This window comes from Equus caballus, chromosome 5, assembly GCF_041296265.1.
Source record: "Equus caballus isolate H_3958 breed thoroughbred chromosome 5, TB-T2T, whole genome shotgun sequence".
NCBI lineage: Eukaryota > Metazoa > Chordata > Mammalia > Perissodactyla > Equidae > Equus > Equus caballus.
In genome coordinates, this window is record NC_091688.1 from 92,426,856 (window position 1) to 92,454,433 (window position 27,578).

General features: G+C 38.7%; 1 protein-coding gene across 10 annotated transcripts in view; it reads left to right on the forward strand.

Moving 5' to 3' along the window:
• Positions 1-27,578, forward strand: part of SLC44A5 (solute carrier family 44 member 5) — a 316,589-nt gene that overhangs the window by 155,488 nt on the left and 133,523 nt on the right. For 4 of the 10 annotated variants that reach the window (XM_070267481.1, XM_070267485.1, XM_023641844.2 and 1 more), the window contains exon 4: positions 3,965-4,003. The exons of 4 other annotated variants lie outside the window; for them this stretch is intronic. In XM_070267481.1, the coding sequence (XP_070123582.1) occupies positions 3,965-4,003 (39 nt within the window). The remainder of the gene's footprint in view (positions 1-3,964; positions 4,004-27,578) is intronic. 2 more of the 10 variants (XM_070267482.1, XM_070267480.1) reach the window with 1 other exon arrangement.

A 27,578-nucleotide genomic window follows, 5' to 3' on the forward strand; every position in this document is an offset into this window, starting at 1 on the left:
TGTTAGTTTTATTTGATATTCATTCTATATTCATATTTCCCCAATTGTCCCTCCCAAATTTTGTATAGCATTCTGTCCAAACCAGGATCTAATCCAGGGCCACACTTTGCATCTAGTAGTTATGTCCCTTAAGTGTCTTCGAATTGGCATTGTCCCTTTTCCTCCTAACACCGACCTGCCGTCCTGCAGAATATGTCACTTTTTGGATTTGTTTGGTTCCTTCCCAGGGTATCATTTATGTTGTCTCTTTATGTCCTGCATTTCCTGTGAAGTGTCGGTTAGGTTAATTCTAAATTATTGGTGGATTCCCGTTAAATATTTTTGGACCAGAATGCATCCTAGATAAGCTATGTAATCTCTTTGCATCGCATCAGGAGAATCATAATATCTGCTTGGCCCGCCGTTAGTGATGCTGAGCTTGAATGCAGGACTAGGGTCCTGGTTCTTTCTAGCAAGATTCCAGATTAACACAGCAAGGACGTGACTCTCTTACCAATTTCTAACCTGGCTCCACTCATTGCTACTGCCTCCACCCCTGTCTCCAACCAGTCCTTATCCTCATAAGCACCTTTCAAGCAAGAAAGACAAAAGGAAATAAAGACGGTAAAATGATGGTACGAGGCTCAGCATTCAGACTGGGGAGGGGAGCCCCTGGCTCTGGTTTCCAAATGCATACTGATTCCACTGCACAAGATGTCAGTAGGCAGGATGCATATCCAGGAGCATATCTCACTCTAGATTCCAGTCTTCCCAGCTATTGCCAGGGTCAAAATAACTTGGCATTGGTGTCTGTACACATGACAAGGCAGTCTGCTTAAGACATGAATGTTCTCACAAACAGCTTTTGAAAAAGTCGTAAGCTTATACAGAAAGCTGGCTCAACCATCTTGTAAACTGATTGCACCAAAAAAAGAACTTCAATTTTTTTACTCACTGTGCAAAATCTGGGAAGAAGGAGTTAAAATTATCTTGTATGATATTCAGCCTGGGAAATTGGAGACCAGCACTGAGGTCCTGCTTTGTTTGTTTGCCTCTTTTTAGTTTTTTAAACACTAACACTATGCAATCTTGGTCAAGTACTTTCAACACTGAGTTTCCATATTCCCCATCTATAAAATGGGGATAATGACACTGAGAGTTTACGGCTGTTGTGAGGTTTAACTATATCTGTGAAGCACCTATATTACGGGGAGTACCCAGTTCCCTTCTCACTCATCTCCTAGGATTACCATCCTGAGATTACCAGTTTGCTTCCTGCCATGCCCAGCGCTGATTCTGGAGGAGGCAGGGCCTACAGGTGGAGTCCATTCGTATATATAACTGGAGGTAGCTGGGAAAGGTCAGAGTATGGGGCTCAAGGCAGGGGCTGACTACTCTTTTTTTTAATTATATAAGTTTCAGGTGCACAACGTTACAGTTCGACATCTGTATAAGCCACAAAGTGATTACCCCCCAAAAGTCTAGTTGCCATCGGTCACCCTACAATTGACCCCTTTCACCCGCCCCTTAGTCTCCTTCCTCCCTGGTAACCAGCAGCTGCTCTCTGCACCTAGCAGTTTGTTTTCATTTAGTTTTGTTTGTTTGTTTTGTTTTTCGTTTTTAGATTCTACATATGAGTGAAATCATACGGTATTTGTCTTTCTCCTTCTGACTTATTTCACTTAGCATAATACCTCAAGTTCCATCCGTGTTGTCACAAATGGCAAGATTTCATTCTTTTTCATGGCTGAGTACTATTCCATTGTGTATATGTGTGTGTGTGTGTGTGTGTGTATATATATATATATATCTCATTCTTTTTAATTGCTGAGTACTATTCCATTTCTTCTTTATCCTTTTATCCATTGATGGATACTTAGGTTGTTTCTATATCTTGGCTCTTGTGAATAATGTTGCAATGAACACAGGGATGCATATATTTTTCTGAATTAGTGTTTTCATATTCTCCATCTAAATACCCAGCAGTGGAATAGCTGGATCATATGGTAGTTCTATTCTTAATTTTTTGAGGACTCTCCATACTATTTTCCATAGGGCTGCACAGATTCCCAGTCCTACCAACAGTGCATGATGGTTCCTGTTTCTCCACATCCTCTCCAACACATGTTATTTCTTGATTTTTTGAAAATAGCCATTCTAACAGGTGTCAGGTGATGTCTCATTGTGACTTTGATTTGCATTTCCCTATAATTAGTGATGCTGAACATCTTTTCATGTGCCTGTTGGCCATCTTTACGTCTTCTTTGGAGAACTGTATATTCAGATCCTCTGAGGGGCTGACCACTCTTATTGTACGAGCTAGCATTTGATTAGAATGGTACACTGTTGGGCCTTTTACAAAAACCATGTGACGTGATTTTTTAATATAATTATAAACCTCAAATTTTATTGTTTTTTATTATGTTTGGGATATTAAAGACAAGCCTAGTCACTTAGGGCCCAGCAAGAGGAATGAAGCAGTTAATATTGCATCTTGACATTTTACTCTCTCTCTCAAGCACTAAGCCTTGCACATACATGTTAGTCTAACAAAACCAGAGAAAGATGGCCGTTCTATGACATTTGGGGCTTGATTTGGCTTTTCAAAGGGTAAGTCTGAAACCTATATGTTGCTAATGAGAAAGCTGGGAAGTCGGACAGTGCTTATCGTCCTGATGAACGTGATCTAGCATTGCTATTTTTAGGAGGGGTGGGGAATGTAGTGAAAAGCTTTATGAATAATCTTTATTTTTGTAAAAAATTTGGTATGGCCAATAGTTACAGTACTCAACTCTAAAATAAGAGGCTAGTGGTTGGACTAGTTGTAAGTGGACTCGAGTCACACAGACTAAGTTTGAATTCCAAGTGCTTCACTTCTAAGCAGTGTGACTCCAAGCAAAGACTGGACCCTAAGATTCACATGGCCTCTGGGAACCTCAGCTGTTCATTTTTAGAGGAGGATTATTGTAACTACAGCAAGGGTTGAAGTGAGTATTAAATTGGATAATGTAAATGAAACATGGTTCCTAGTACATAGTAAGGATTCAAAGATTGGTTGCTATTTTAATTATCTTTCCCAAGTGAACACTTTATAAATACTCACTTTGCCTAGAATCTTTATCCCCACTCTGACTCTCAGCTCTTTACTATTGTTAGTCAGATGGGTGAGAGGCATCACTCCTTAGAGCCAGTGTTGTAATTTCTGCCCATCAGGTGTATAGTGGGAATTCTTTTTCACAGCTTTCATTAATGGGTTGGCAAGTCTGATAAAGAATGAGGTGTTCTAGAAAGTGTTAATAATTTTGTTTACCATATGTATGGGATTATTTGAACCTTAAAGCTTTAGGGTGCTATCACTGTTCATCATGGAGCTGGCCACCTTTCCCCCTTCAAAAAAATAACCAAAAATTGTACCTTCCAAATTGAATGGGCTGTGTTAATAGCTATCATGTGGGGGCTTCTGTTAAAGCAAAAGGCCACACATAATGTAGTAAAAGTGTGGCTACTGAATTTGAATCACATCTCTTTTCTCTAGTCTACACTGGCTTTTCCATGTGTAATTTAAGGTATTTAGTGAATATTAAGTTTTTCATGACTAATGTGTCTTCTGAGGTCTAAGCAATAACATAAAGTGGAAGTTAACAACGGGCCTCATTTCTTAGTTCTGAATTTTTCAAGATTGTGATGTTATCAACATTGTACAAGACATGGACAGAAATGGAAGAGTTAACAGCTTTATTCCTCCACCCCCAAACCCTTTACCTCCAGCACCTTCATGCAATATTTTTAACTTCTTAAGATTAAAAGCTCATTATCAATGACTGGGTATTACATGTCAGTTCAGCCAGTCCAACTGAGCTGAAGTTATTCTGGGTGTTAAAGTCTAAGGACTACGATTTTGTAGGACAGGGAGAGATGGGTACAGAGCCCTGGAGTCACCAACCCTACAAATAAAGACTTGTTTGCCCTTTGTGCTTTTTCCTAGAAGAGCCACCAGGCAGTGACTTAGAGGACGAGAACTTTGGTAAGTCGTAGTCTGAGTGTTAAGTGCTAAGATAGTCTAAGAATCCTTCAGGACAATCTATCTATTAAGAAATACATGATCTTTTCAAAATCTAGCAACACCTAAATATTTAGCTGCACAGACAAGTTGCTGATGAAGATTTTTTGGGTCCTTCTTACAAGTGGCTGAGTTCTCTCTCCTGAAGGGATTCCCTCTCTTTAGAAGTTATAAAAGAATCCCCCAGGAAGAACATCACACAGCTGCTGATGCTTCATTACCACAGTTCACTTCATACGTGTTTTCTTCCCATCCTTCCAGCTCGGCTTATGACCTTGACACATGTGTCTTATTCAAATCTCTCTTTCTAATAAAGATCTCCACTGTCAGGCTTCTGTTTCATGACAGTCTGTTTCACTCAGTCCTCTTCTTTTTGTGACACCTGGCTTGCTCCTCAGTCAGCCCCTTATAATTGAGTTTTAATACTCCAATTGTGGTCTGTGGACCAGCTGCGCGAGCATCACCTGGGAGCTTGTTAGAAATGCAGACTCTCAGGCCCCAGCTCAGACTTACTGAATCATAATCTGCATTTTCACAAGATCCTCAAGTGGGTCATGTGCAAATGAAGGGTTGAGCAACACTGCCTTCAAGAATTGTTCTTCGGGCTGGCCCAGGGGCATAGTGGTTAAGTTTGTATGCTCTGCTTCGGCAGCCTGGTGTTTGTGGGTTTGGATCCCAGGTGTGGACCTACATTCTACTCATCAAGCCGTGCTGCAGCAGCATCCCACATACAAAATCGAGGAAGATTGGCACAGATGTTAGCTCAGGGACAATCTTCCTCAAGCAAAAACAGGAAGATTAGCAACAGATGTTAGCTCAGGGCCAATCTTCCTTACCAAAAAAAAAGAATTGTTCTTCCCTTACACACTCTCGTCGCCCCTGAGATAATACAAATAAGTACTTTTCTGCTGTGACTTCCAGCATTACTTGGATCCCAAATCCTTAACTAAAAAGATTATCAAGTATGTACTTTCCTGCCTCTGTTCTCAAAGCCCCTTTACTGACTTTTGTGTACTTTAGATTTACCTATGTAGATTCTGTCATTTGTTCTCACACTTATATGGCATTTTATAGTTTTCAAAGTTCCTTCACACAGATTTTATTATTTGATCACATACGGTCCTCTGAGGTAGAAAGGTAGGTAATATAATCTTTTGTAGAAGCTATTTTGTAAATTTCCATTTGTGATTTTTCCAGGGGTGAAAAATGTATCTGTAGTTTTTTTCCTACTTTGGAAAAAAATAGAAGCCAAGCCTTGTTGGGCTACCAAAAGCCAGTGAGTTATTCTGACTCAAAATGTATCATGAATCAAAATCATGTTTTACTGCTCAGTATGATCAGTTATATTTTTCTTCATAAACCATGGCTTCTTAATTAGGATAATGTAATTAGGCCTAGAATAAGATCCTCGTCTTTCTGACAAGATTTTTAAGATAAATGAGCCAATGAAGAATAAGCACTCCATTTCTGATTCAGTAGCCTAAGGAGAGAGGGACCACCGAGTACTGCTTCTGCTAGGATGGACAACAGTCAAAGGAAGGGACAAAGTCCAACATAGGATATTGCCTCGAGACCCTCTGCAAGTTCTGTGCTCCCAGAGAAGGTATACGCGGGGGAACTCACTGGTGAATCATGGCCTGGGAGGAACTGCTGGTTTTGCATCCCCTGAAAGCGCATCTCTACTGGGGGACTCACTCCCAAATCCTAAGAGAGTTACGCCCAGGGGTCAGGGGTGAATGGGTGACTAGGTGCTGCAGGTGGATTTGGTAAGCGATGCTATTTTTGCCTTTTCTCTTTGGTCTATTCACTTCTTTTTAAGAGCCTTATGTTAACAAAAGCTTAACTGTGTTTAACATTGTGGGTGAGCTTGGGAGAAGTGGAGCCTTGTTGAGGTCAGCCCATAGAAAACAATGCTTCAACGGTCTCCTGTTGCAAAGATGCTGAGACCCAGAGAAGCCTGGGACTTGCTGCCATGTGCTCTACCTCCTCTGCTCTTCCAAGGAAGGGGAATCCTCCTCCCCTCTGAAGCTAGTACCTCCTCAAGGACCTTGCTATGAAATTATCCCCTTTCCTTCCTGCACCATTCCCATCTACACATAAACATGCCTTAAAATCAGACACTTGAAAAGTTTTTTAAAGCCTCCATTGACCTCCTCATCATCTTCCAACTACTACCCCATTACTTTGTTTTCTTTCACAGAAAAATCCTTAAAACAGTTGTCTATAGGCCCTGACTCCACTTTCTTCCCTCCCATCCTCTCATTACCCCACACCAGCTGGAATTGTATCTGCACGACTTCAGGAAACAGCTTGTTATCTAAGTTTCCAAAAACTTCTATTTTGCTCCTCCCATGGAGAATTATTCTCTCTCCCACTGTATTCTCCATCAGCAGCGTTTAGCACATGTAGCCACTCTCTTTTTTGAAATGCTTTCTTCTGCTGCTTCCACGATACCACACTCTCCTGGTTTCCCTCCTATCTCTCTGATGTCTCCGCCTCCTCTGCCCAAACTCTAATGCTTGGGGTCTGAATGTTGGAGAGTCCCCGTAGCGCATTTTCTCTTTCTAGTGATTTCATCTGGTCCCATAGTTTTGAAGACCAGAAATATGCCATTAACTTCTAAGTTTATCTCTCTGACCCAGATTGCTCTGCCTTGCTCCAGACTTGTTTATCCGACTTGACATCCTACCAAAACTGCTCTTGTCTCCTCATTTTCCCACCTCTAACGAGTTCTCTAGTCTCACCTTCTCTAGGGCATCACTCCATTCACACCACTGTCTTTTCTCATTTAGATACTTATAGTAGCCTGCTACCTGATTTTAATGCTTCTAGTATTGCCGTACTCTGGTGCACTGTCCACAGAGGAGTCTGTTTACAGCTGTAACTTTTATTTCTGAAATCATGAAGCGAACTAAGCAAATAACCGGCTGCTATTTAAATTTTCAAAGCACGAATACTGATGATTTAATATTATTCTTTTCCTCTAATCACACTTTATTTAATGTAATAATTCAGTTGGATTTAGTTTATTTAGTACAAAAATGTAGGAATCACAAGGCAAATATTGTATTAGCCTAGTGGACAGTGTGCTGTTTTGGATATTGGCTCTTTTGACCCCTACAATTTGATTCTGACATTTTGAGCCAATTTAAACCTGAGGATATTCTGACTGCTTCCAAATACCAACATTTAGATCAAATTTATACCAACATCAGTGAATTTGCTAAAACAGGTTTGACTCCAAATAGCAACTCTTGAAAGCCTAGAGGCATCTTGGGGGAGCAAATATAAATTTAAGGGAAAAGGACACATTTGTTCTTCAGGCAAAACACGTGATGTAAAGTTGACTTCTGTTTCCCTGGGAAAGAGCTCTCTCCTTACCTTGGAGCTTTTATTTCCCCTGGCAGGCCAAGATGGATTTCTCTCTCTCGATGGCACTGACTGCCCCTTGGGACAAATATTGAAATCAACTATTCCACAGCTATGTGAACCAGAGTCTTTAGAAGGAGGAACTGATTAAAATATATGGTGTCCTTACAGTGTTAATAGGACACCTTTCATTTTAGTTTTCGATAGCTTGGTTTAAGTAACTGAAATGTGGTGTTGGTTCACAAACTGGCCCCCATACGTGGAGGGCATGGAGAGACCGAAGAGAGAGGCAGATGACTCCAGATGGGGAGGACGCAGGTTTAATAAGCAAGGGGACTTACTTACAAGGCTTGCCTTGGACAGCTGCAAGACAAGCAGATCCCTGAACCCACCCACCAAATCTTAAAAGTTTATAGAGAGGCCTTAACTGCATTCAGTCACGTATACTGTCCAGATGATCTCAACAACACCGTACTCTCTCCAGGCTGTGTCCTTGGAACAGCTCCCACTATGGGAACAGTAGGCAGAGTGTATGTTCTGAGGACAGCGGAGGGGGTGAGGAACCAGGTCCAGCTCTTGGGTCAACTGTGGTCACGTCCTCTTGACGACCTTTTCCAACACATGTATATCTCTCATTATTAATTCTTGAAATGGTTTCGACTTTGCCTGCCTACTCTTCAAAATTATTAAAAACAGATGAAGTTGGCTGTTTTGGATTGGAGTTTATTTTATTTCCTGGATGCTTTTATTTTTGAATTTTCTTAAAAATCAGGAAGACCAAATGTTATGCACTGTACAAAACTATCCAGGTCTTTGAGTGTGTTGATGTGACAATAGCAACAACAATAATAAAGTAGTTATTTATATAGCACGTGCGTACTATGTGTTGGACACCATCCTAGTTGTTTTACGTATGCTAATTTACTTAATCTACCCAACAACTCTGAGGTTGGTTCTTTTTTCCAGTTTTATAGATGAGGAAACTGAGGCATAGAGAAGTTAAGTAACTTGCGCAAACAAGCACAGTAAAGATCTGACACAAACTGCATAAAATTTTCTAATTTTAGAAAGACTTTCTATCTTGTTTTTAACTAAAAATAAATTTTGATTCCCCACCTTAGGAAATGAGGTGAACTTGTAATTTCTGACTGACATATCCTTGCCGCCCAAACATACATAGAGCATGGCTTTAAGTATTTGATAAAAATGGGTTCAGCCTCTCCATTTGTTTCGTGGTTACCAACCGCAACAGGAAAACTGAAGTGATTTCTCCATATCGGACCACAGCCCCAATGCTTCTGCTCACTCCTCTTACCTAACGTGCTTCCCAGTTTAGTTCTTTCCTGTAGCACATGCATGTTATTTCACATAACCAACGAAACAGTGTATTATTAAAGAGTTTGTGGGGACAATCTACATTCAGTTGAGATTTATTAAATGCTCAATTTCCTATTACTTAAACAGGAAGATTACATTCCTCCTGCCCCCATTCCTGCCTTTCTCTGTCTCTGACAGCACTGGCTCCTCTCACTAGCCTATCTCATTCCCACTCTGATCCCATTTCACAGCTTCTCTCTTGAGTGGTACTCAGCTTCCTATTTGATCTCTGCAGGAAACCAAGACATACCTCTCAATCTTGGCTGAATGTTCTGAGTACAACCTGTATATAATAACCTCTACTACGGTTGCACTGGCATCTGCTTCAGGAACTTTCTTACTTCTGTCCCCTCTCTACAGTTTATGAGACGGACTGTGAAGCTTCCCTGTGGCTTTCCACTTTCTTCACGTGGGATCAGAGCAGTCTGGGTAGGCTGTGTCCTGTAATCATCTCTTGATCTTTGGCAGTTGTAGGTATTTTTATTCAACAGCATTTATGCAGGACCTATGATATGCCAGAATTTTTGAGCCTGAGGGAACCTTGGGGATCATCTTTAATCCTTTTGTTTTGTAGATGAGGAGGTCGAGGCTCAGAGGGGTTAAAGGATTTGCCCCAGGTCACTCAGATTGTTAGTGCTGGGCCAGGATTAGACCCAGATTTTAGAATCTGTGTTCTTTCAACACCATGCTTTTTTGCCCTTGCACTTTTAATATGAGGTTTTTGGTTGTACCTAGACTTTCATAATATTCTTAAATTTCCCCTAAAAGCTTAAAAATGTTAACAAGTGTCCCCTAGCTTTTGTAATCAGATAGCAAGTATGCCTTATTGTGTTTCCAATCAGAGATTCATGGTACTGTTTGCATATTAGCAAGACTCCCCATCCATTTGTTTCTGTCTACTTCCCTAGCTGCATATTTGCATTTTATCACAGTTTGGTTTGCTCTTACAATCTAGGGTGGGAGCAGAGCACTTTAGTACAAGGGCAAGAAGTCAGGAATACCTATTCTGTATGAATCACATAAAAGAAGTCACCTGTAGGTGATTACACACACACACCCTTAGCCATCTCTGCAGTAGGGAACCATGCTTCAGAATATTCTGATCAATATGCTACCTGAGCCTGGCCCAGTTCAAGTAGTTGGAGAGATGAAAAGAATTATAAAAGAGTGGAATTGTTTCAAGTGAAAGAAATTCCAATAAACAACTCATTAAAGTGATATTCTTCTTTCTAAAATCGTTACTTCAGATGTGGATAGGTATATATTATAGCCTATGAATACAGAAAGCCCAGAAATTCTTTCTTTCCCCCTAGAACTAAAGGAAAGCCTATAATGTTAGCTTTAGGAGCTTGAGATTCTTTGCCAGGTTATTGGGACTGGCTTAAAGCCAAAGGGTGGAGTAGTGAGGAATATAATTTTTCTATTCATTGACGAAAACTCTTCATCCAGTCAGAACCATCTTTAGTGGTAAAAAGCTAAGCTACTCAATTTTATTTTTAAAGATAGATAAATACTGTCTTAGTGCAGAGCTTGCAGAGGAAACTGGATTGCTTATATGGGAAGGTGCGATTGGGCCCTGAGAATATGAGCTAGAAACAGCAGCATGGCCAACACTGGGAAAACTTCAGTCGGAAACCTGGCATTTGGTTAACCCAGTTCACCTTTATTTTTCATTCTTCTAATAACTTTTACTTTTCCTTTCTTTACAAACTTAGCTAACTTCTTCAGTTATTGAAAAAGAAAGTTATTTGCTTTTTATATTGATGGAAAAGCAGAATTATATTTAATTAGAAATGTGAAAAAAAGAGTAAATAAATTCGGACTTTTATGTTAAATAAAAATTAAACTGTGTGCCAGAATTATTATTATGAAATTAAAAATCAACCTCTATTTGGAGGCTGATTTAAATTGCTTTCAAAAAATGAAATAATAATGAACCCTTAAAATAGAAAGTTCTATCATGGTACACTTTTTCTATGAATCACTGTTATCATCTCAATCGTAATCATTGCATTGAAAAGAACAAGTAATCATTCCATACCAGCTCTTTCTTCTCTTTATCTCAGGAACCCCTAAAAAGTTTAGTTATCCTTAAAAACAAAAATACAAAAAATAACATAATTTAAAATATTTCTGATATAATACTTAGCAGATTATTTGTTTCATACCAAAGTACGTAAGAAGAAAAGAATGAATCACTTTAGCTTTCTTTGAACGTCCTCCATAAAACCACAAGAATAAGAGACATGTGTGCTTGCAAGGAAAATTTCCATTTGGGTGTAGCTTAGTATTGTTGACAAATTTTAACATGTGTTTAACTGGTGAGTACACTTAATGTTCCATACAGAAACCTCCGTGTTCTAGAACAGATTGTGGCAGAGTACGGAAACACAGTTGTAGGGGAGGAGGACATTTCCTCTCCCCAAATGTGGGTTCGTCTGGCCGGAGAACGAATTAAATTCACATGAGACAGAATAGCAAGAGAAAATTAAACAAAGCTTTATGAAGAACCATGGCCAGGGGCCTTTCTTCCCGAAGGAAGAAAGGGCACCGAAGAAGTGGGGTGCACATAGTGGTTATATACCCCCAAACAGGGTGTTTCACATGTGATTGAAATGTCCCTCCCACAATAGTCACAAGATTGCCCTGTCAGCACAGTGCCTGATGGACACAGCAGGTAATGGTCTGCTATCTCGATGGGCATAGCAGGAGGCAAGGCGATTGTCTGGAGCTGGGTGGTCACAGGTGAGCACAGCAATCAGTTCCTAGCCTAAGGAAAGATGCTTAATCCTTAAAGAAATGCCAGAGTTGGGAGGGGGAGGGAAGTCAGTTACAGGAGGTTACCAGACTAGCACAATAAAATGCAGATTTTAAGTCCTTGCCTTTGGTATTGATTAAGAGTTTCTAGAGAGAATATCTCCTTTCTTCTTCCTGGTACAGAGAGGGAGGCACCTTTTACAGATAGAGATTTACCTTACAGATGTAAAGGTGTCCTAACAAAGGGCAAGTTCCATTCCTCAGAGCCTCCTTGCCTGTCCCAGTTTATCAAAAGCAATCAGCCTCAAATAATCCTGATGCCAAAGAGACACATCTTGGGGTGGCCAATTCCCCACACAGTCAACATGTGGAATATTCTCATAGTTGCACATGCCTCAGGAAGCAGAGTTTCCTTTGACAGTAATAGACATTTCTTGGAATACGTTTTTGGAACACCAATATTTAATTTTGAGCATTCAAAATATCAATTTATTCTGAATTTGTGTGTGTTCATGTGTGTGTACTTGCATGTGAAAGAGAGAGGGAGAGCCAAAATCGATTTTATTGCTATGATATCAAGGTACCTACTTAAAGTAGACTTTACGAACACAACTTCCAGAAAAACTAAGTTGATGTCACCTAAGTCAGAGCCCATTGGGATCTAGAAAACAAACAATTACTCATCATAGATTCTGATAGGGACCTTGTCCTAATTGGTCAGATGGACTTGTTAAATGTCATACTTAGCAGGGGGCTTTGTTTCTCTTGATTGGTTACTCTGTCAACTATGTCTGGTTAAAGCAAAATTTCTTGATAATATTGACGTTGTACTCCAATACCTGGCTTAGTATTGTGATGCCAGCCTGAATATGTATTGACCAAAAAATCATTAGTTATTTGTTAAACTTTTATAAACCTGGCTAAATACTCTTTTGCAAAAATGCAAAACAATGTATTCCTTAACCAGAGGGAACATGATGTAAAAAGACAATGCAAAAACTTGGCTTTTCACATAACGAACGTACTAAACGGAGTCTTAAGTATATCAAGTATAACATTAGTACAAGAATCGGTAATGATAATTTAAATATTCCAAATATGGCATGCATGCTTATCAAGCTTCTCTAATTCGTACCAGTTTCCCCTAAGCTTCTCAGATTCACTGCATCTTGAGTTACATCCAGTATTTTTTTCTAAAGTATCTACTGGAGAGACTTGATTGCTCAAACTCTGATCTGTTTTCTGTTCTATTCTTCTCTTTGTATGTTTGCTAAGTACTTCAACTATGAATCCAGTACAGTTTCTAGTATGAAATAAAGTAGCTCCTGAAGTAAAAGCTTTCCTAAGCAGTAGTACAGAACTGTGTGTGTCTGTGCGTTTTTTTTTTAAGTGACATTGATGAAGCACAGAACTGGAAACAGATTAGTGCAAAAACCATAGTAAATTTTAAAGGCAAGTTATTTTCCAAAATTTCTGAAGTTCTGGAACAAGTTTTCTGGAAGTGATGTGTAACATACTACTTATTGAATCATGCTTGCTGGGTCTTCTAATGCGAATTGAGAACAGGGTTAAATTCAAGTTGGTAAGAAAGATAAAACCAGCTGATCTGAACAAGTCTTTACCTTAAGCTGGCTATGACTGCATTTACCATTTGCCTCCTGTGTGGTTCACTGCTTGATTTCACTATTTCTCCGTACCAGTTCTTTTCTTCACCCACTGGCCCCCGTCTCTCACCCATCTTTCAAAATCTAGCTCAAATGCCACCTATTTAATTTGAAGCTTCTCCTGGTTTCTTCAGCTGAATGTGAACCATCTTCCCTCGCATTTCCCGATGTTATCTGCTCCTCTTCCAGCCTCTTTGGATTCCTTCTGCATTACAGTATTTGTACATTCCAACTTCTTGTATCTTATTCATCTTCGTGTCCCTGGAGTGTCTCACAGTGTAAGTGCTCAGCGAAATCAAATCAGTTCTATTCAATACTCAGAGAAACCTGTTTAGAGGTTGAAATCAACTTACAGGGAAGTTTTTGGTCAGGACACATTTGTATCTTAAGGGCTCTCTGTCCATGAATCATATTACAGGTGGCCTGAGCCTCTAAGTTCAAGAGCTCTTGGAGATGAGATATGTGAAAGCACTTTTGGTCATTTTGGAGGCTGGAAAGGCTCCAGAAGCGAAGGACAATGCAGGAAGATGTAAAGATGATCCTTTCCTTTCTCTAAATCTCACTAGTAAGAGAAAAGAAGACAGCATGGGTGACATTGGTGTGGGAATTAAAATTGAGCTGGGTTCTCAGGAAAAGAGTATGGAAGGAGAAGGGGAAATTTTTGTTGAGGACCTCTGACATGTCAGACAGTTCACATATGTTGTTTAATGGAAATCAGTAATAATGATAATCATAATATTTCCTCTCATTCATGGAAATATCTCATACTTTTTACACATGATTTCACATCATGATCTCATCTGATTTTTTCCAGCTGTGGCATAAGTAGTGTATGGATTATATCCTTCCTTTAACAGAAACAAAGACATAAAAAGACAAAAGAATTTGTTCAAGGTTACATATCGAGTCAAAGACATGAGACTCAAATACAAACTTTCTGTTTCTTGTTTAACTTGTGTTCTACTGCATCTTTATATGTTGTGAACCCAACAATGCTGTTTTATAGTTATTTTATACTGTTGCCTTTAAAATCAGTTAAGAGCTTTTTATTTCTTCATGTACATCAACACTGGTTTTATTTTATTATAAAAGTTTCATTAATTAGAATGTATGTGGAAAACTTTTGTTTATTAATCACAGAGAATGCCATAATTTAAAAGTTTTGACCAAATATATATTACTAAAATAAGCACATCTTACTAACCTCTCATTTGTGACTCCGATAACAGAGTGGGGAAAAGTGAACATTAAGAAATAGATATAAATTTCAGAAGTAATGGAGAAATGTTTCTTGGTCTTCCACTGATTTTAGCGTTGGCCTAAGTGGAGATGGTAATAACTCTCTTTGCAGTGGTGCGGACTTGGCATAGAAGAGATGCCCAGAGTTCCTTTTCACTTGAGAACATAGGGCTGCCTAACAGACCTGAGTCAAAAATAAATCTCAGAAATTCTGGAGAGTTCTTGGAAGAATGAGAGGATGCTGGAGGTTTTAGTTGAGAGATAAAGAGTTGGTTGGACCATTGACCGATCATTTGATTTTGTAAACTCTTCTAGCTACCTTAATCCAGGTAATGCACCAATCAGGAAGCCTTGGAAAGGTTTGGATTGGGCTATAACCTGAGTTATCTTCAGGATGCCTAAAGATCCACCTGTGCACAGCTATGCTGATCTTTCCATAAAGCTGCTGCAAAGGATGCTGTCTCAGTTCTGTAAGAGCATTTTCCTACGGCACTGGAATGAATCAGGGGAATTTATGGCTAAAGAAACAGATGGCTACAGTGATTCTACAGGTAGAACTTATACGCGTTCTTTAGAGGCAGAAACTTTGCTCTAAAGTATTTCACTCATTTAAAAAAAAATAGTCATGGGAGGAAAGGTCATATGTTAATTTGCAGTCCTTTGGGATGAATAAAATGTGAAAGAAGAATCATCTTTAGAAAAGTGGTAAGACTCTTACCCCGTATTATTTCTTCCTTATGAACCTAAGGCTAGAGGTGCCACCATCCTTGGCGGCCTCAGCAGTAGGGAACAACTACTGGCAGAAACGTCACCGAAACAACCCAAGTAACTAGAAAGTACTTGAGAAGTGTACACATTACTCATGCCTGTGACTTCATCTTCATTATTTCTCTGCAGAAAGCAAGTTGGAAATCTGGTAGGCTGTTAGGTTTTTAAGATGTGAAAGCAGAGCGTTTCTTAAATCAATTTTGTGATGCCTTCTGTCCAATAGTAGCATGTGCAGCACTACGAAAAGTCTAACTGGCATCAGCCTGTTTTGGAGAGTGAATAAAAAGTAATACAAGTAACATTAAAAAGACAGCTCTAGGAGACATTCCATCATTTGTTCACAACAAATATTTAATCAGCAATTACTGCGGACCAGAACCACCATTCTGAGTGGGGTTGGAGGGTGGGGAACACAATAGTGAATAAGACAAAGCCGCTGCCCTCTTAGACCTGATGTTCTAGTGGGCAACACACTGATGTGTGGAAGGGGTCCAAGTATATTTTTTTCTTCTTTATGGCTATCCACTGTCTTATCACCATTTATTGAGAAGAATGTACACTTACTGACTTTTCTGTTTTACAATAGTATTTCATAAAATAGTGAGAAAATATATTAAAATCTACTATGATTGTGAATTTGTCTATATCTCCCTGTAGTTCTATACATTTACATTTTTATTATTAATTTTTTCATTATTTGTTTTACTATTAATTTTGCTACTAAGTGCATGTAATTAAAATTATTATATCTTCCTAGTTAATTGGACCTTTTCTCATTATGAAAGGCACCCTCTCTATTGCTAGTAATGCTTTTTACTATAATTTCTGTTTTTGGAGATTACCTATAACTCCTTTGTTTTGATTAATATTTACATACTATGTCTTTTCCCATTCTTTTTCTTCATCCTTTTTCTGTCCTTATTTTTTGGATATGCATATAGCATATAGTTAGCTTTTGTTTTTTATCCAGTAAGACAATTTTTATTTTTCACAGGCACGTTTAGTTCATTTGTATTTAATGTAATTATCAATATATTTGAGTTTAGATATGTCTTAGTCTTCTGTAACAAAGCACCATAGACTATGTGGCTTAAATAAGTGATATTTACTTCTCGCAGTTCTGGAGGTTGGGAAGTCTAAGATCAAGGTGCCAGCCGATTTGGCTCCTAGTGAATGCCCTCCTTCTGGTTTGAAGATGGCTGCCTTCTCTGTGTCCTCGCATGGCAGAGAGAGCTAGCTCTGGTCTCTCTTCCTCTTCTTGTAAGGACACTAGTCCATCCTGGGGGGCCCACCCTCACGGCCTCATCTAAACCTAATTACCTCCCAAAGACCCTATCTCCAAAGGCCATCATATTAAGAGCTAGAAGTTCAGCATACAGGTTTTGGGAGGACACAAACATTCAGTCCCTAACCGTATACATCACCTTCTATTGTGCTTTCTCATTGCCCTGACTGTTCACTGTTTATATTTCTTTTCTTTCTTACCTGATTTTGGATTGGCTAGTTTTTCCCATACCATTTTTCTTACTTTTCTGAAATAATAAATGCTGATGGTACTCTTAAAATTGCAGCAAGCATACGTATTAAAGTAAAATTTGTTAATATTTTGCCCCTTTTCTACACAGTATAAGAAACCTACAATGCTTCAACTCTTGGATTACATTCTATTACTGTCATAATTTTGTAGTCTGGTTTTATTTAACCCCCAAGACTTTATTATTATTGCTTTATATAGCCAGTAATCGTTGTCATTCTCCCTCCATAGTTCTTCACTCTGCATTTCTTCTTTCATCAAAGACTTTCCATCTGGCTCATTTTTCCTTCTCTCAGAAATATAGACTTAATATATTTACGTGAGATCCTGCCATTGGGTTTTTTTTCTTGAAAGTGTCTTTACTTCACCCTTTTTCTTGAACACATTATCACTAGATATAAAATGCTATGTTGGCATTTATTTTCTTTCATTGCCTCTCTTTGTCATCTCTCTTCTCTCTTTCTGGAAATCTGATTTGACATACATTAAAACTTCTCACTCTATACTCATTGTATCAACTCTTCTTTAATATTTTCCATTCTTAGTTTCTCTATGCTGCATTCTGAATAATTTATTTTGACTTACTTTCTAGTTTGTTAATTGCTTCTTCAGCTGTGTCTTATCTGATGTCAAACTTATCCACTAAGTTTTACATTTCATTTATTGTGTTGTTCACTTTCAGATTCAATTTGAATCCTTTTAAAATCCCCTAGGTATTTTTTAGTAGTTCTTCACATTTATTTTCAAGTTTGTCTTTCATTTTTGAAAAACAATAAGTATAGTTGTTTTATAATCTGGGACTAAAATTTAAGTATCTGAAGTCTTTGTGGGTCTATTTCTGTTGTCTGTTGATTATCTAGTTCTTTCATGATGTTTAGTTTCCTTATGTAATTTGTTACTTTTTTTATTGCGAGGTGCATATTTTATTAGAAAATTATTTGTGAGAACTTTTAGAATAAAGATGCATTTCAACAGAGGTCTGTTGTTGTCCATCTGTCTGTCAGCTTGCTAGGAACACTTACAGATTGAGTACACTTTAGATTACTTCACATACATTTCAAGTTCAAATGAGAGTGTTCCTCTCATCTTTCTGCTCAGTGTCAAAGTAACTTTTGTAAGGGTGAGGTGGGTCTCATTCTGAGGGTATTACCCTTTGGGATTCCAACTTAGTGGATGTATGGTTTCTCATTTGACTCCTCACCTTCAACAGCCTGTACTCTGAGTCTTCTGTCCCCCTTGGTCCTTGAATTTGCTAAGGTGGTAAATATCTTTGAGGTTACCATGGCTTTAGCAGTATCCTTCTCTCTTTGGGTTCCCATTGTCACTTAGATTTTGGTCTGATATTTCCTTACTGTTTTGTCAGCTTTCCAGTATTTTTAAGAAGATGTTCTTTAAGCTTTATATCTAGAATTTTTAGTTGTTTTTATAGAGAGAGAGAAAAGAGTTAAACCTCTCATACTTTTGGAATTGGAGCTAATGGGTAGACTTTTAATTACTTCACAGTTTTGTATGACTACCATCATGTCAGGTTATTAGGCAAATCCTTGTCTTGAGTGCTAGATTTTCCTTTCCTAGTCTTTCACTCCCTCCTCCAAAGCTATGCAGAATATAAGACAAACGAGTCCAAAGTTTTCTTTTGACAATGAGTTTACAATATGTCCAGTCTGTTTGTGAAAAATCCATTTTGTGAGGAAAAAAAAAGATTCATGAACATTTCTGCCTCACATATGCTCCATAGATTTACAAGTTTAAAACCCAGATGATTTTATTTTTGCCTTGATCCAAGGAGACAGGACTCCAGGAGGCAGTGAAATAAGCCTGCAGGCATCCATTCCAAGTGATTATCTTGCTCTGTAACATACACCAACTCCTCTGCCAACCCCAACCCTGAGAAAGAAGAAAGAATCTCAGTTTCTCTTTCTTTTGCTCTCTCTGAATGGAGATGACAGTGTAGGGGCTCCATGCTGCAGGTTGTGTGTATCCCTCTGTGTGCTGTCCCCCTGTTTGTCATTCTAAGTGACTAGTTTGACCCATTGGTGAAAGACCATAGTTTACCACAATTTTCCCTTGATTATCCTATAAGTAGAGGTGTCCATGTGATACAGATGCTAATAGCGTACTCCACCTGTAGTTTTTATTTGTTGGATCATGCTGCCTTGTGGGTAGAAATTATGCACTAAAATATATTTTCTTTCCTACACTTCAGGCCCAGGAATAAGGATGTTTTTCCAGTGATTATCATCTTCCATCTTCTTGAGTTGTGGCAAAAGTCAGAGTTGATAAGCAGTTTAATTTTGTTCTCATCAATGACCTATGGATGATATGAGGAAGCAGGAGAGACGTTATCACCAGCTACCTAACTGCTTTATGCACTTGTGATAAATTGACAAATTCTTGCTATTTTTCTTTAGTAGTGTTTATTCTTAAGTTCAACAGAAAGTCTTTTACTCAACCATAACTTGAAAGACAATTTCTCCTTCTTTACAAAAGTTAATTTTTGTTTTTATATAACGATGGAAACTATCATTTTCCCCAACCTTTAGTCATTTACTGTGCTATTACCTGAACTCTGCAGATGGAAAGGCAAGATGAAGTCACTTATTTTTATTTTTAGGGTGAGTAAATATGCTTTTCATTTCCTATCTCTGGTTGTGAAATTGTTCTTTTAGTTTTTAGGAGGTAGAAGAAAAGGGCTGGGCATGATAATGAAATGCATAACCTGTGAAACTGGGAGAAAATAAGGATTTGCTTCAATGTTATTAGAGTATGTCATCGGTCTTTTTTTTGAGTGCCTCATGTTGAGCAGTAAAATACAAGTATGGCTAGAAAACTCAAGCTGATAACCTTCAAACTCAATTCATGTTCTCGTTTGCTTCTAGACTCTCTTTTTAAATCAATATTGATTCAGAATTTTATTTATTCTGAGAAAATGTGTGATTATCCAATAATTCATGGTTGTTCTATAGCACAAATTCACTGCTTTGTCACAGTAGTGAAGAAAAATCAGTTTTTCAGAAATATATTTCCAGTGCCCCCTAAAGTGCATCCTTCAGCACTGCCTGTAAAATCAGTCTATCAAGAACCAGCCTGAGTGCTTTATGTGTGTTTTCTTTCGCCTGCTTAGTGGAAGTGGTGGTTGCTTGTTTTAGGTATTACCTCTAAAGTTGACATTCTAACTAATGTTAATGATTTGTGCTCATATAGGATGAGTTATTTCAAATGATGATGCAAACTATTTAGAAACCAATGCTGTGGTTAGAAAAACCTTTCTGAAAGAAGAGGATTTGACATTCTTGTTGTAACATAGGGTGATTTATCATTCTATACGTTTAGAAAGTTACTCAGACTGGGAGAAAAACAGCCATCATAAGGTATAATACCACAGTATTGTTTGGTGTGAATCAGTGTTGAGGGAGTCTCATTTGCATTTCCATTAATCTTACCATGTCCAACGTAGGGTCATGTTTCTGCCCAAGATGAGTTTCTGGAATGCACATCATTTTCTGCATGAGGCATTACCATCATTAGGTAATGAAGCATGGTACCATGCCCTTTCTTTCACCCCCACCAAATATGTTCCTCTGTGATGCTTCTGGAATTTCCTCATCCTCTCTCACTGCTACAACCTCAGTCAGGCACCTACCATTTTATGTCTGAAATACGACAGCAATCTTCTTGTTGGTTCCTCTGCTTTAACTTTCCTATTTCCTCTGCGTCATGCAGAAACATAAACAGTTGACAATTGTGGTACTTTGTCAGAAGACTTGAGGGGCTTTGTAAATCCTGATCCTCCCCCTGAGGACGTGCTTCCTTCCCCTACCTGCTCTCATGTCTCCTCCTCCAGGCATAACTCTTTGCCGTGGCTGAGCACATATTTTCGTTCAGCTTTCTTACATGACAAATTCTTCCTTCAAGCATCCTCAAAAGTCCTCTCCTCCAAAAAGTTATTCCATAAATGTCACACCCAACTTATTGAAGGCTTTCTAGAATCATGGTGTCACTTATAAACAATGTGACAAATTCAACTAAAGTTGGGTTGCATTGATTCTACTCTGATCTGCTTTGCTTATGAGGGTAATTTACGTATACTTTACTGTTTCCCACGGTCACACAGAAGGCAGGAATTTTTTTCCTCCTTTTGTTATTTTCCTCTCTTTCTGTATTTTTTTTTTTGCTACTATCTATCATTTCATAGATGACAAAATGGAAGTTCAAAGAGGAAAAACCAATTCTCTCAAGATCACACAGTTTGTAGGTGGCAGAGACGACATTTGATACCAGGGACTTTGATATCCAATTTTTATTCACCTGTATGGGCTACTGTCTCCCTTACTTCCTTTGTTCACATCTATTGATCTTGACATTACAAATAGGTACTGAATTAGTGGTGGTGATAGGGTGAGTAATTTTTCACATTGGTGTGATTTTGTAGTCTATTAACTTGCCTTTAATCCAAGTTGAAATCTATCTAAAATGCTTGGCTGGTAATTGTCAAAATTGATCTCTTATTTGTATTTTCATAACTTAAATTAAAGATACAAGAGTTCAAAATGACATTGATGTTCTTTTAAAATTTACTCTACAAACATTATTGAGTGCCTGTTATATACATTCTAGGCACCAAAGTAAGTAATAACAATAGAGCAATAACCAAGAACTAGATTCTGTCCTAAAGGAGCTATTAATCTGGTAGGAGAAATAATTATGTGTATTAGCTTCCTTTGGCTGCTGTAATGAATTACCAGAAATATAGTGGCTTAAAATCCCAGGATCTTATTATCTTACAATTCTGGACATCAGAAGTCCAAAATAGGTCTCAATGGGCTAAAATCAAGGCATCAGCAGGGCTGCATTCTTTTCTAGAGACTCTAGAGGAGAATAATTTCCTTACTTTTTCCAGCATCTAGAGGCTGCAGTATTTCTTGGCTCATGACCCTCTTCCATATCCAAAGTCAGCAACAGCCAGTCAAGTTTTTCTCACATCACATCACTCTGACCTTTTTTCCATCATCACATCTCCTTCTTTGACTCTTCCGTTTCCCTCCTCCCCATTTAAGGACTCTTGTGATTACATTGACCTCATCCACATAATCCAGGATAATCTCCACATTTCAAGGTTCTCAACTGAATTACATCTGCAAAGTCCCTTTTGCCATCTAAGGTAACATATTCACACGTTTGGGGGATTGGGGCATCTGTAGGCATCTGTATACCACAGCCTGTAAACAAATGCCTCGTGGTACAGAGTACCAAGTGCAACAATGCAAATAATGAAAGTATGTATGTCTCAGGGATGAATGGAATTAGCTACTTTGGGATGGTGTTATGTGAAAGTTCTCAACGTTGGTCTCCAGTCAAAGGGGGCTCTACCCACTGGCACAGTGGCCAGTAGAATGTTTTAGTCCTTGTTGTTTCCTTAAGGATGAGTGGGGATGGGAACATCATCTTGTAAGAAATGGGAAAGCACATGGGTCCTTATCCTTTCCTCAGACTTGGAGGAAAGGGAACCTTTTCATTGGATGAAATGGCAGATCCTCATTTATAGACACAACACCATAAACAATTTGAAAAATAAAGTAAAACAAGTACTTAATTATTCACAATTCTCCACTGGCTGTTGTTGAATATTAAAGCAAAGCTTAATTTTGCACGTTACTATTTTTCCATGCTTGTGGGAAAGTTACCTGACTTGCTTGCTCATAATAGTAAGTCCTAGAGTACTTGTTCGCCCCACCTTAGTTCTCCTTTTGCTCTCTGAATCACATTAGATTCTCTGATGGAGAATAGACCTGAAGGAATAAAATGAAATGTCTCAGATTTTTCCTGTTTGTAACTGATCCATGGTAGTTATATTATTATTATTTTTTTTTGAGAAATAGATTGCTTTTAAAGAGAAGAGTCTTTCTGAGCATGACTGGCTGCTTTATTTTGCCATTTGCATTCAAAAGAGTCATGTGAAATCTGCACCCATGAATTAAATTAATTACCTGGACTGTTTTCTTAATCTTCATGAGTTATTTCTAGTAAGAACAATTGCATTGTATGAATGCAATGCAAACTGTTAACTATAATAACAAAATGTGTGACTGTCTATCCTGAAAATGTTTTAGTGATGATACTGTCATAGTAATTTTGGTGATCAGAGAGCCACATGAACTTAAGAAGCTTTTAAAATGATTACCCAATTATATTATTTTTTCCTTTTCTTTAAGCAAGAATATGAATTATATTCAAGTAGCTGAGCCATCTGATAGTGAAGCATTGCGGCTCTTTTCACTTAGCTGGCCCCTCAGTCTATTTATTCCAGAGATGCAATTAGAGCGCGTGAGGGCCTCGGAAAAAGCAATGCCCAGTATTGATTTCAGGAAATAAAAAATTTGCATGACAATACAAATTCTGCCAGCACAGGGGCAGGCTGAAGTCATCACATTCCAGCTGTCATTACTATATGGAATCAGCTAAATCTTATCATTTGACTGTGGCTTTAGTGTATTTTCAGCTGAAATGTAAGGCAGCCAGGATTTACAATCAGAAAATGTCAGCTTTTCAGACAGATTTGACAATAGCATTTCATTTACACTGCGATCCACATTTTCACTTGGTAAGATGCAAATCACACCAGAATTGGAAGCCAGCCTAGATAATTTTAAACCAGTTTCGCCTATCTTTAACATAAAAAGCGAATAAACAGGATCAATATAAATTGTTAACCCCCTTCCAAACTGCCTCTTCCCCCCACTCATCTGTAGAATTTCTCTATATCACCAATGAGCAATTTTCTGCCAAGTGGCTCAGCTCAGCCTTTGGGGTCAGACTGTCTGCCTTCTAATCCCACCTCTATTTCTTGTTAGCTGAGTGGGCTAGGACAAATTAGCTCACCCTTCTGTGTCTCAGCTTCCTCATATGTAAAATGGAATGATAGCAAGGATATAAATCACAGAGTTATTGGGAGCATTAAATGACATAATAAATGTACCAAGGCTATTGTGTTGCACAGCTCAAGGGGGTACAATTCACATTTTGTTCTATATGGAATTGAACAAAATGGCAGATCTGTGTGCAAAGCATTTGCAGTAGTCCCTGGTATGAATAAACATTCACTTAATAATCATTTTTCTGTGGAATTTATAATCTTCCCTCTTTCTTGAAATTCTTTGGCTTTCTTGAATGTCACTTTTCTATTTCTCTTCCTGTAACTATTTCATTTTACCTCTTACCTTTAATTGTGCTGTTTCCCAAAGTTCATACACATCATGTTGATCTGCTTTTCTCTTACTTTATCAGGTTTGGTCTGTTATGTACAGCTAGAATTAAGGACTGTATATGAACTGAGATAGAGGTTAAGAATGAAATTCAGAAGGAAATCAGGTAGCCTGGTGGTCTACATATCTGTGCATCAGAATTATCTGATGGGACAATTAAAAATACAGATTTTTCAGGCCTACTCCAGACCTACAGAATTGTAGTATTTGGTGTGGAGGGGCAGGAAACTTGAACCGTCAAAAGTTTTTGAGATATTTCAGCTGTTCAGCCAGATTTGGGAACTGAAATCTGGAGCAAGGGAGAATACCAACACTAATGTTCCACATGAGAATGGAAGATCCAAGTCAAAGAACACAGGAGCCAGAGGATGGGTAGGAAGTGGAGCCCAAGTTCAGCATCAGTCAGGAGCTAGAGAAACCTATCCATTCTGGACCCCCTCTGGGCCCCATGGTACCCGCTGCTTGTCTCTATCACGGATAGAGACACACAATGTTAAAATTACAGTCTTGAACTTCTACTTCTTATTCAACTGTGAGATTATTCAGCTGTGAGATTCTTGAAGGGAGACTTAGTCTCAAGAATTCATCCTTGAATTCCATCACCTGTTTATGGCAAGAACATAATAATGTTATTTAAATGAATTGTTGAAACCTAAGTCAGGACAAGAGAATGAGTATGTTAATGCTACTCTTTGGTTGCCCATAACTGACGTGAACTAGCAAAATGCAAGAAAGGGAAATTTAGTATAAAGATACAAGGTATCTCATGAAACTCAGGTAGGGACCGGAACAGGAAGTTAAAGTCCATCAGGACTTCTATCTCTGCTTCTCTTTGTACATTTGCTTCAGTAATTGCCTTCTGAAAGTCAGCTTTCTCTGCTACTCTGGTCTTTAAGCTTTATATTTTGCAGTTTTAATCTCCCACTGACTAACTCCCTGTCCATTCTAAGTCTAAATTCCTGAGACAGAGTGGCCAGGAATGACTAGCCCAGCTTGAATCTTGAATCTAGTGTCCAAACCAGATTCAGTCACTGATGGCCAGGGAAGAGGCAACTGGGAGAAACTGGCTGCTAGTATCTCACTCCTGTGGATTAGAGAGAAGGCCAGTTCCTAGAGAAAGGGGGATTAGACAGCCCAAAAAGTGTTTGTTGCCACGAGGCAGGGTCAGACAAGCAGTCAGACAAACAGAAGCTGACAGTGTATCTGAGAACTTGACACTGAGGTGTGTAAGGACTGTCTCAAACAGGAAACACTTTACACACTTCCCTCTGGAGTCGGAAGCAACGTTGGCATTGCAGGTATGACCAACGGGATCTGTTCTGCTGCCATAAGACCAGGCAAAGTGCGGATCCCAGGTGGATCAGTAATCACCTGTACAACTATGGGTGTTCCTTCGTCTCTCCATGCTTTGTTTCTCACGTATGTCAGGTGAGGCTAATAATAATTTCCAACTTACTAAGGTTATTGCATCAAAGTAAACAAAATAATGCACGTAAAGCACTTAGTTCAGTGCTTAACATTTAATGCTGAAAGCATGTTAAATATTATTTTTGTTATTGCAGATCCTGATGTTCTTCTTTATGGAGTTCAGCACTTTTAATGATATAAACTTTATGTTTTCCAAATATTTATCTCAAGACTTGACCCAAGGTTCCAGTTTCTTAACTCCAGTTGAATGCTGGATTTTCAATTAGACATCATTTCAACCTCAAAAAGGGCAAAATCGATCTCATGCTCTTTTTCCTATAACGTTGCTACAATTTCTTCCACCTACTAATGTTCCCAACTGTTTTAATGACGTCAACCCTCCTTTAACCCTAGGTAAAAGACCAAAAGTGATTGAGGATCACAATTTCTAGGTCTATAGTCACATGATTAGTCTATATCTATATGATTTGGAGCCATCTTTGACTTTTCTCTTTTAGGCTCCGTCTTATCATTCATCATTTTCTATTTATCTTTTTCATGTGATTATATGACTAATAACTAATAACGAACATTCCCCGGGGGCTTCCTAAGTTCCAGACACTGTTCTGAGTACTTTTACAGGTATTAATTCATTTAATCCTCATAACAACTTTATGGCATAGATACTATTAATGTGTCCATTTACAGATGTGGAAACCTAGACTCAGAGAAGCGAAATGAACTATCTAGGCTCACTCTGCTGTGAAACAAGAGAGAGCAGGCAGTCTGACTCCAGAGTCATTGCTCCTAACCCTTAAGCCACATGTCCACTCTGTGATGAGCCTTGAACCTCTCTTTCCATTGCTTTCACAACCACTTGGGCAGTGGCTCAATTGCTTCACCTCTATTATTGCAATAGATTCCTACTTTGTCTCTTTGACTTTGAACTTTATAATACAACTTACAGACCGCTGCTAGATTGCTCTTCCTTAAGCACTGCTTCTACCAGGTCTTTCCTTTGTTCAAAATCCTTCTATGGCTCCCCGTGGCCTTGGATGTATAATGTAGTTTCCATCTCTGGCTTTTTAGGCTTTCTGTGGTCTGATACTATACGCTCTACTCAGCTTTACTTCCTCCTTCTCCTATCCCATTATCCATTACTCCAATCAGGCTGGTCTTTTCACCATCCCCACAACGTGCTATTTATTCCTCCCTCTGTGGCTTCATTCATCTCTCAGGTTTTACTTTTACTTGTCCATCTCAAAATATTGTGGCTCCGGGAACCCTTCCTTACTAATCTCAACTGAATGTGAGCTTCTTCTTCCTTGAAACTCTCCTAACACTTTCTCTGTGCCCCTCTTCTGCCATCATGCTCTACCTTGCATTACACTCTTAGGGTGTCATATTCTGCCTTGTATTACAGTGATTTCTGTACTTTTCTTATTTCTCTCCCTGCTCTCCAGTTCATTAGCTTGTTGAAGACAGAGACTGTGCTACACTAACCTTGTATTCCCTGCAGTGCCTCTTTCAGTGCAGAACACATATCCGGTGATCAATAACTAGTTACTGAATAACAGGATTCTAGTTTCACCCACCTGGAATGTTTCTTCTTTCTCTTTTGTTTTGTTTCAGTCTTTTGCAAAAATCTCACTTCTTGAATGAAAGCTTCTCGACTGCTCTAGTTCTTGGAGAAACCTACTTTCTCAGAACTCTATAACACTTAAGGCTGATACCTCACAATTTAGTACTGTATTAATTGTTTTATATGGTATATTCATTGTTCCTGTGTTGCAGCACAGGGCCTGGTATATAAAGATTCTCAAGAAATATTTGTTGAATGAATCAATAAGTTGATCTCGCCCCACCAACTGTTAGGTCTTCAAGATAGGGACCAGGCCTTGTATATCTTCTCTGTTCCCTCAGAGCTCTCAGCACATAATAGGTGCTTTATGAATAGTGGCTGAATGACTGGCTCTTGGATTTCTGTTGCAAGTCTGTCCTTACCATCCTGTACCGCCCTCAGCGCGTGATTACACTAAAGACCTCTGAGTCCTCAGACCTGATATCCCCATTGAGTACAGGCACAGACAGGTTGCTGACACACAGGGCTCTTTCTGCCCATCCTTTTTGAAATTCTGTCCTAAATTCAGGACCAGGCCTTG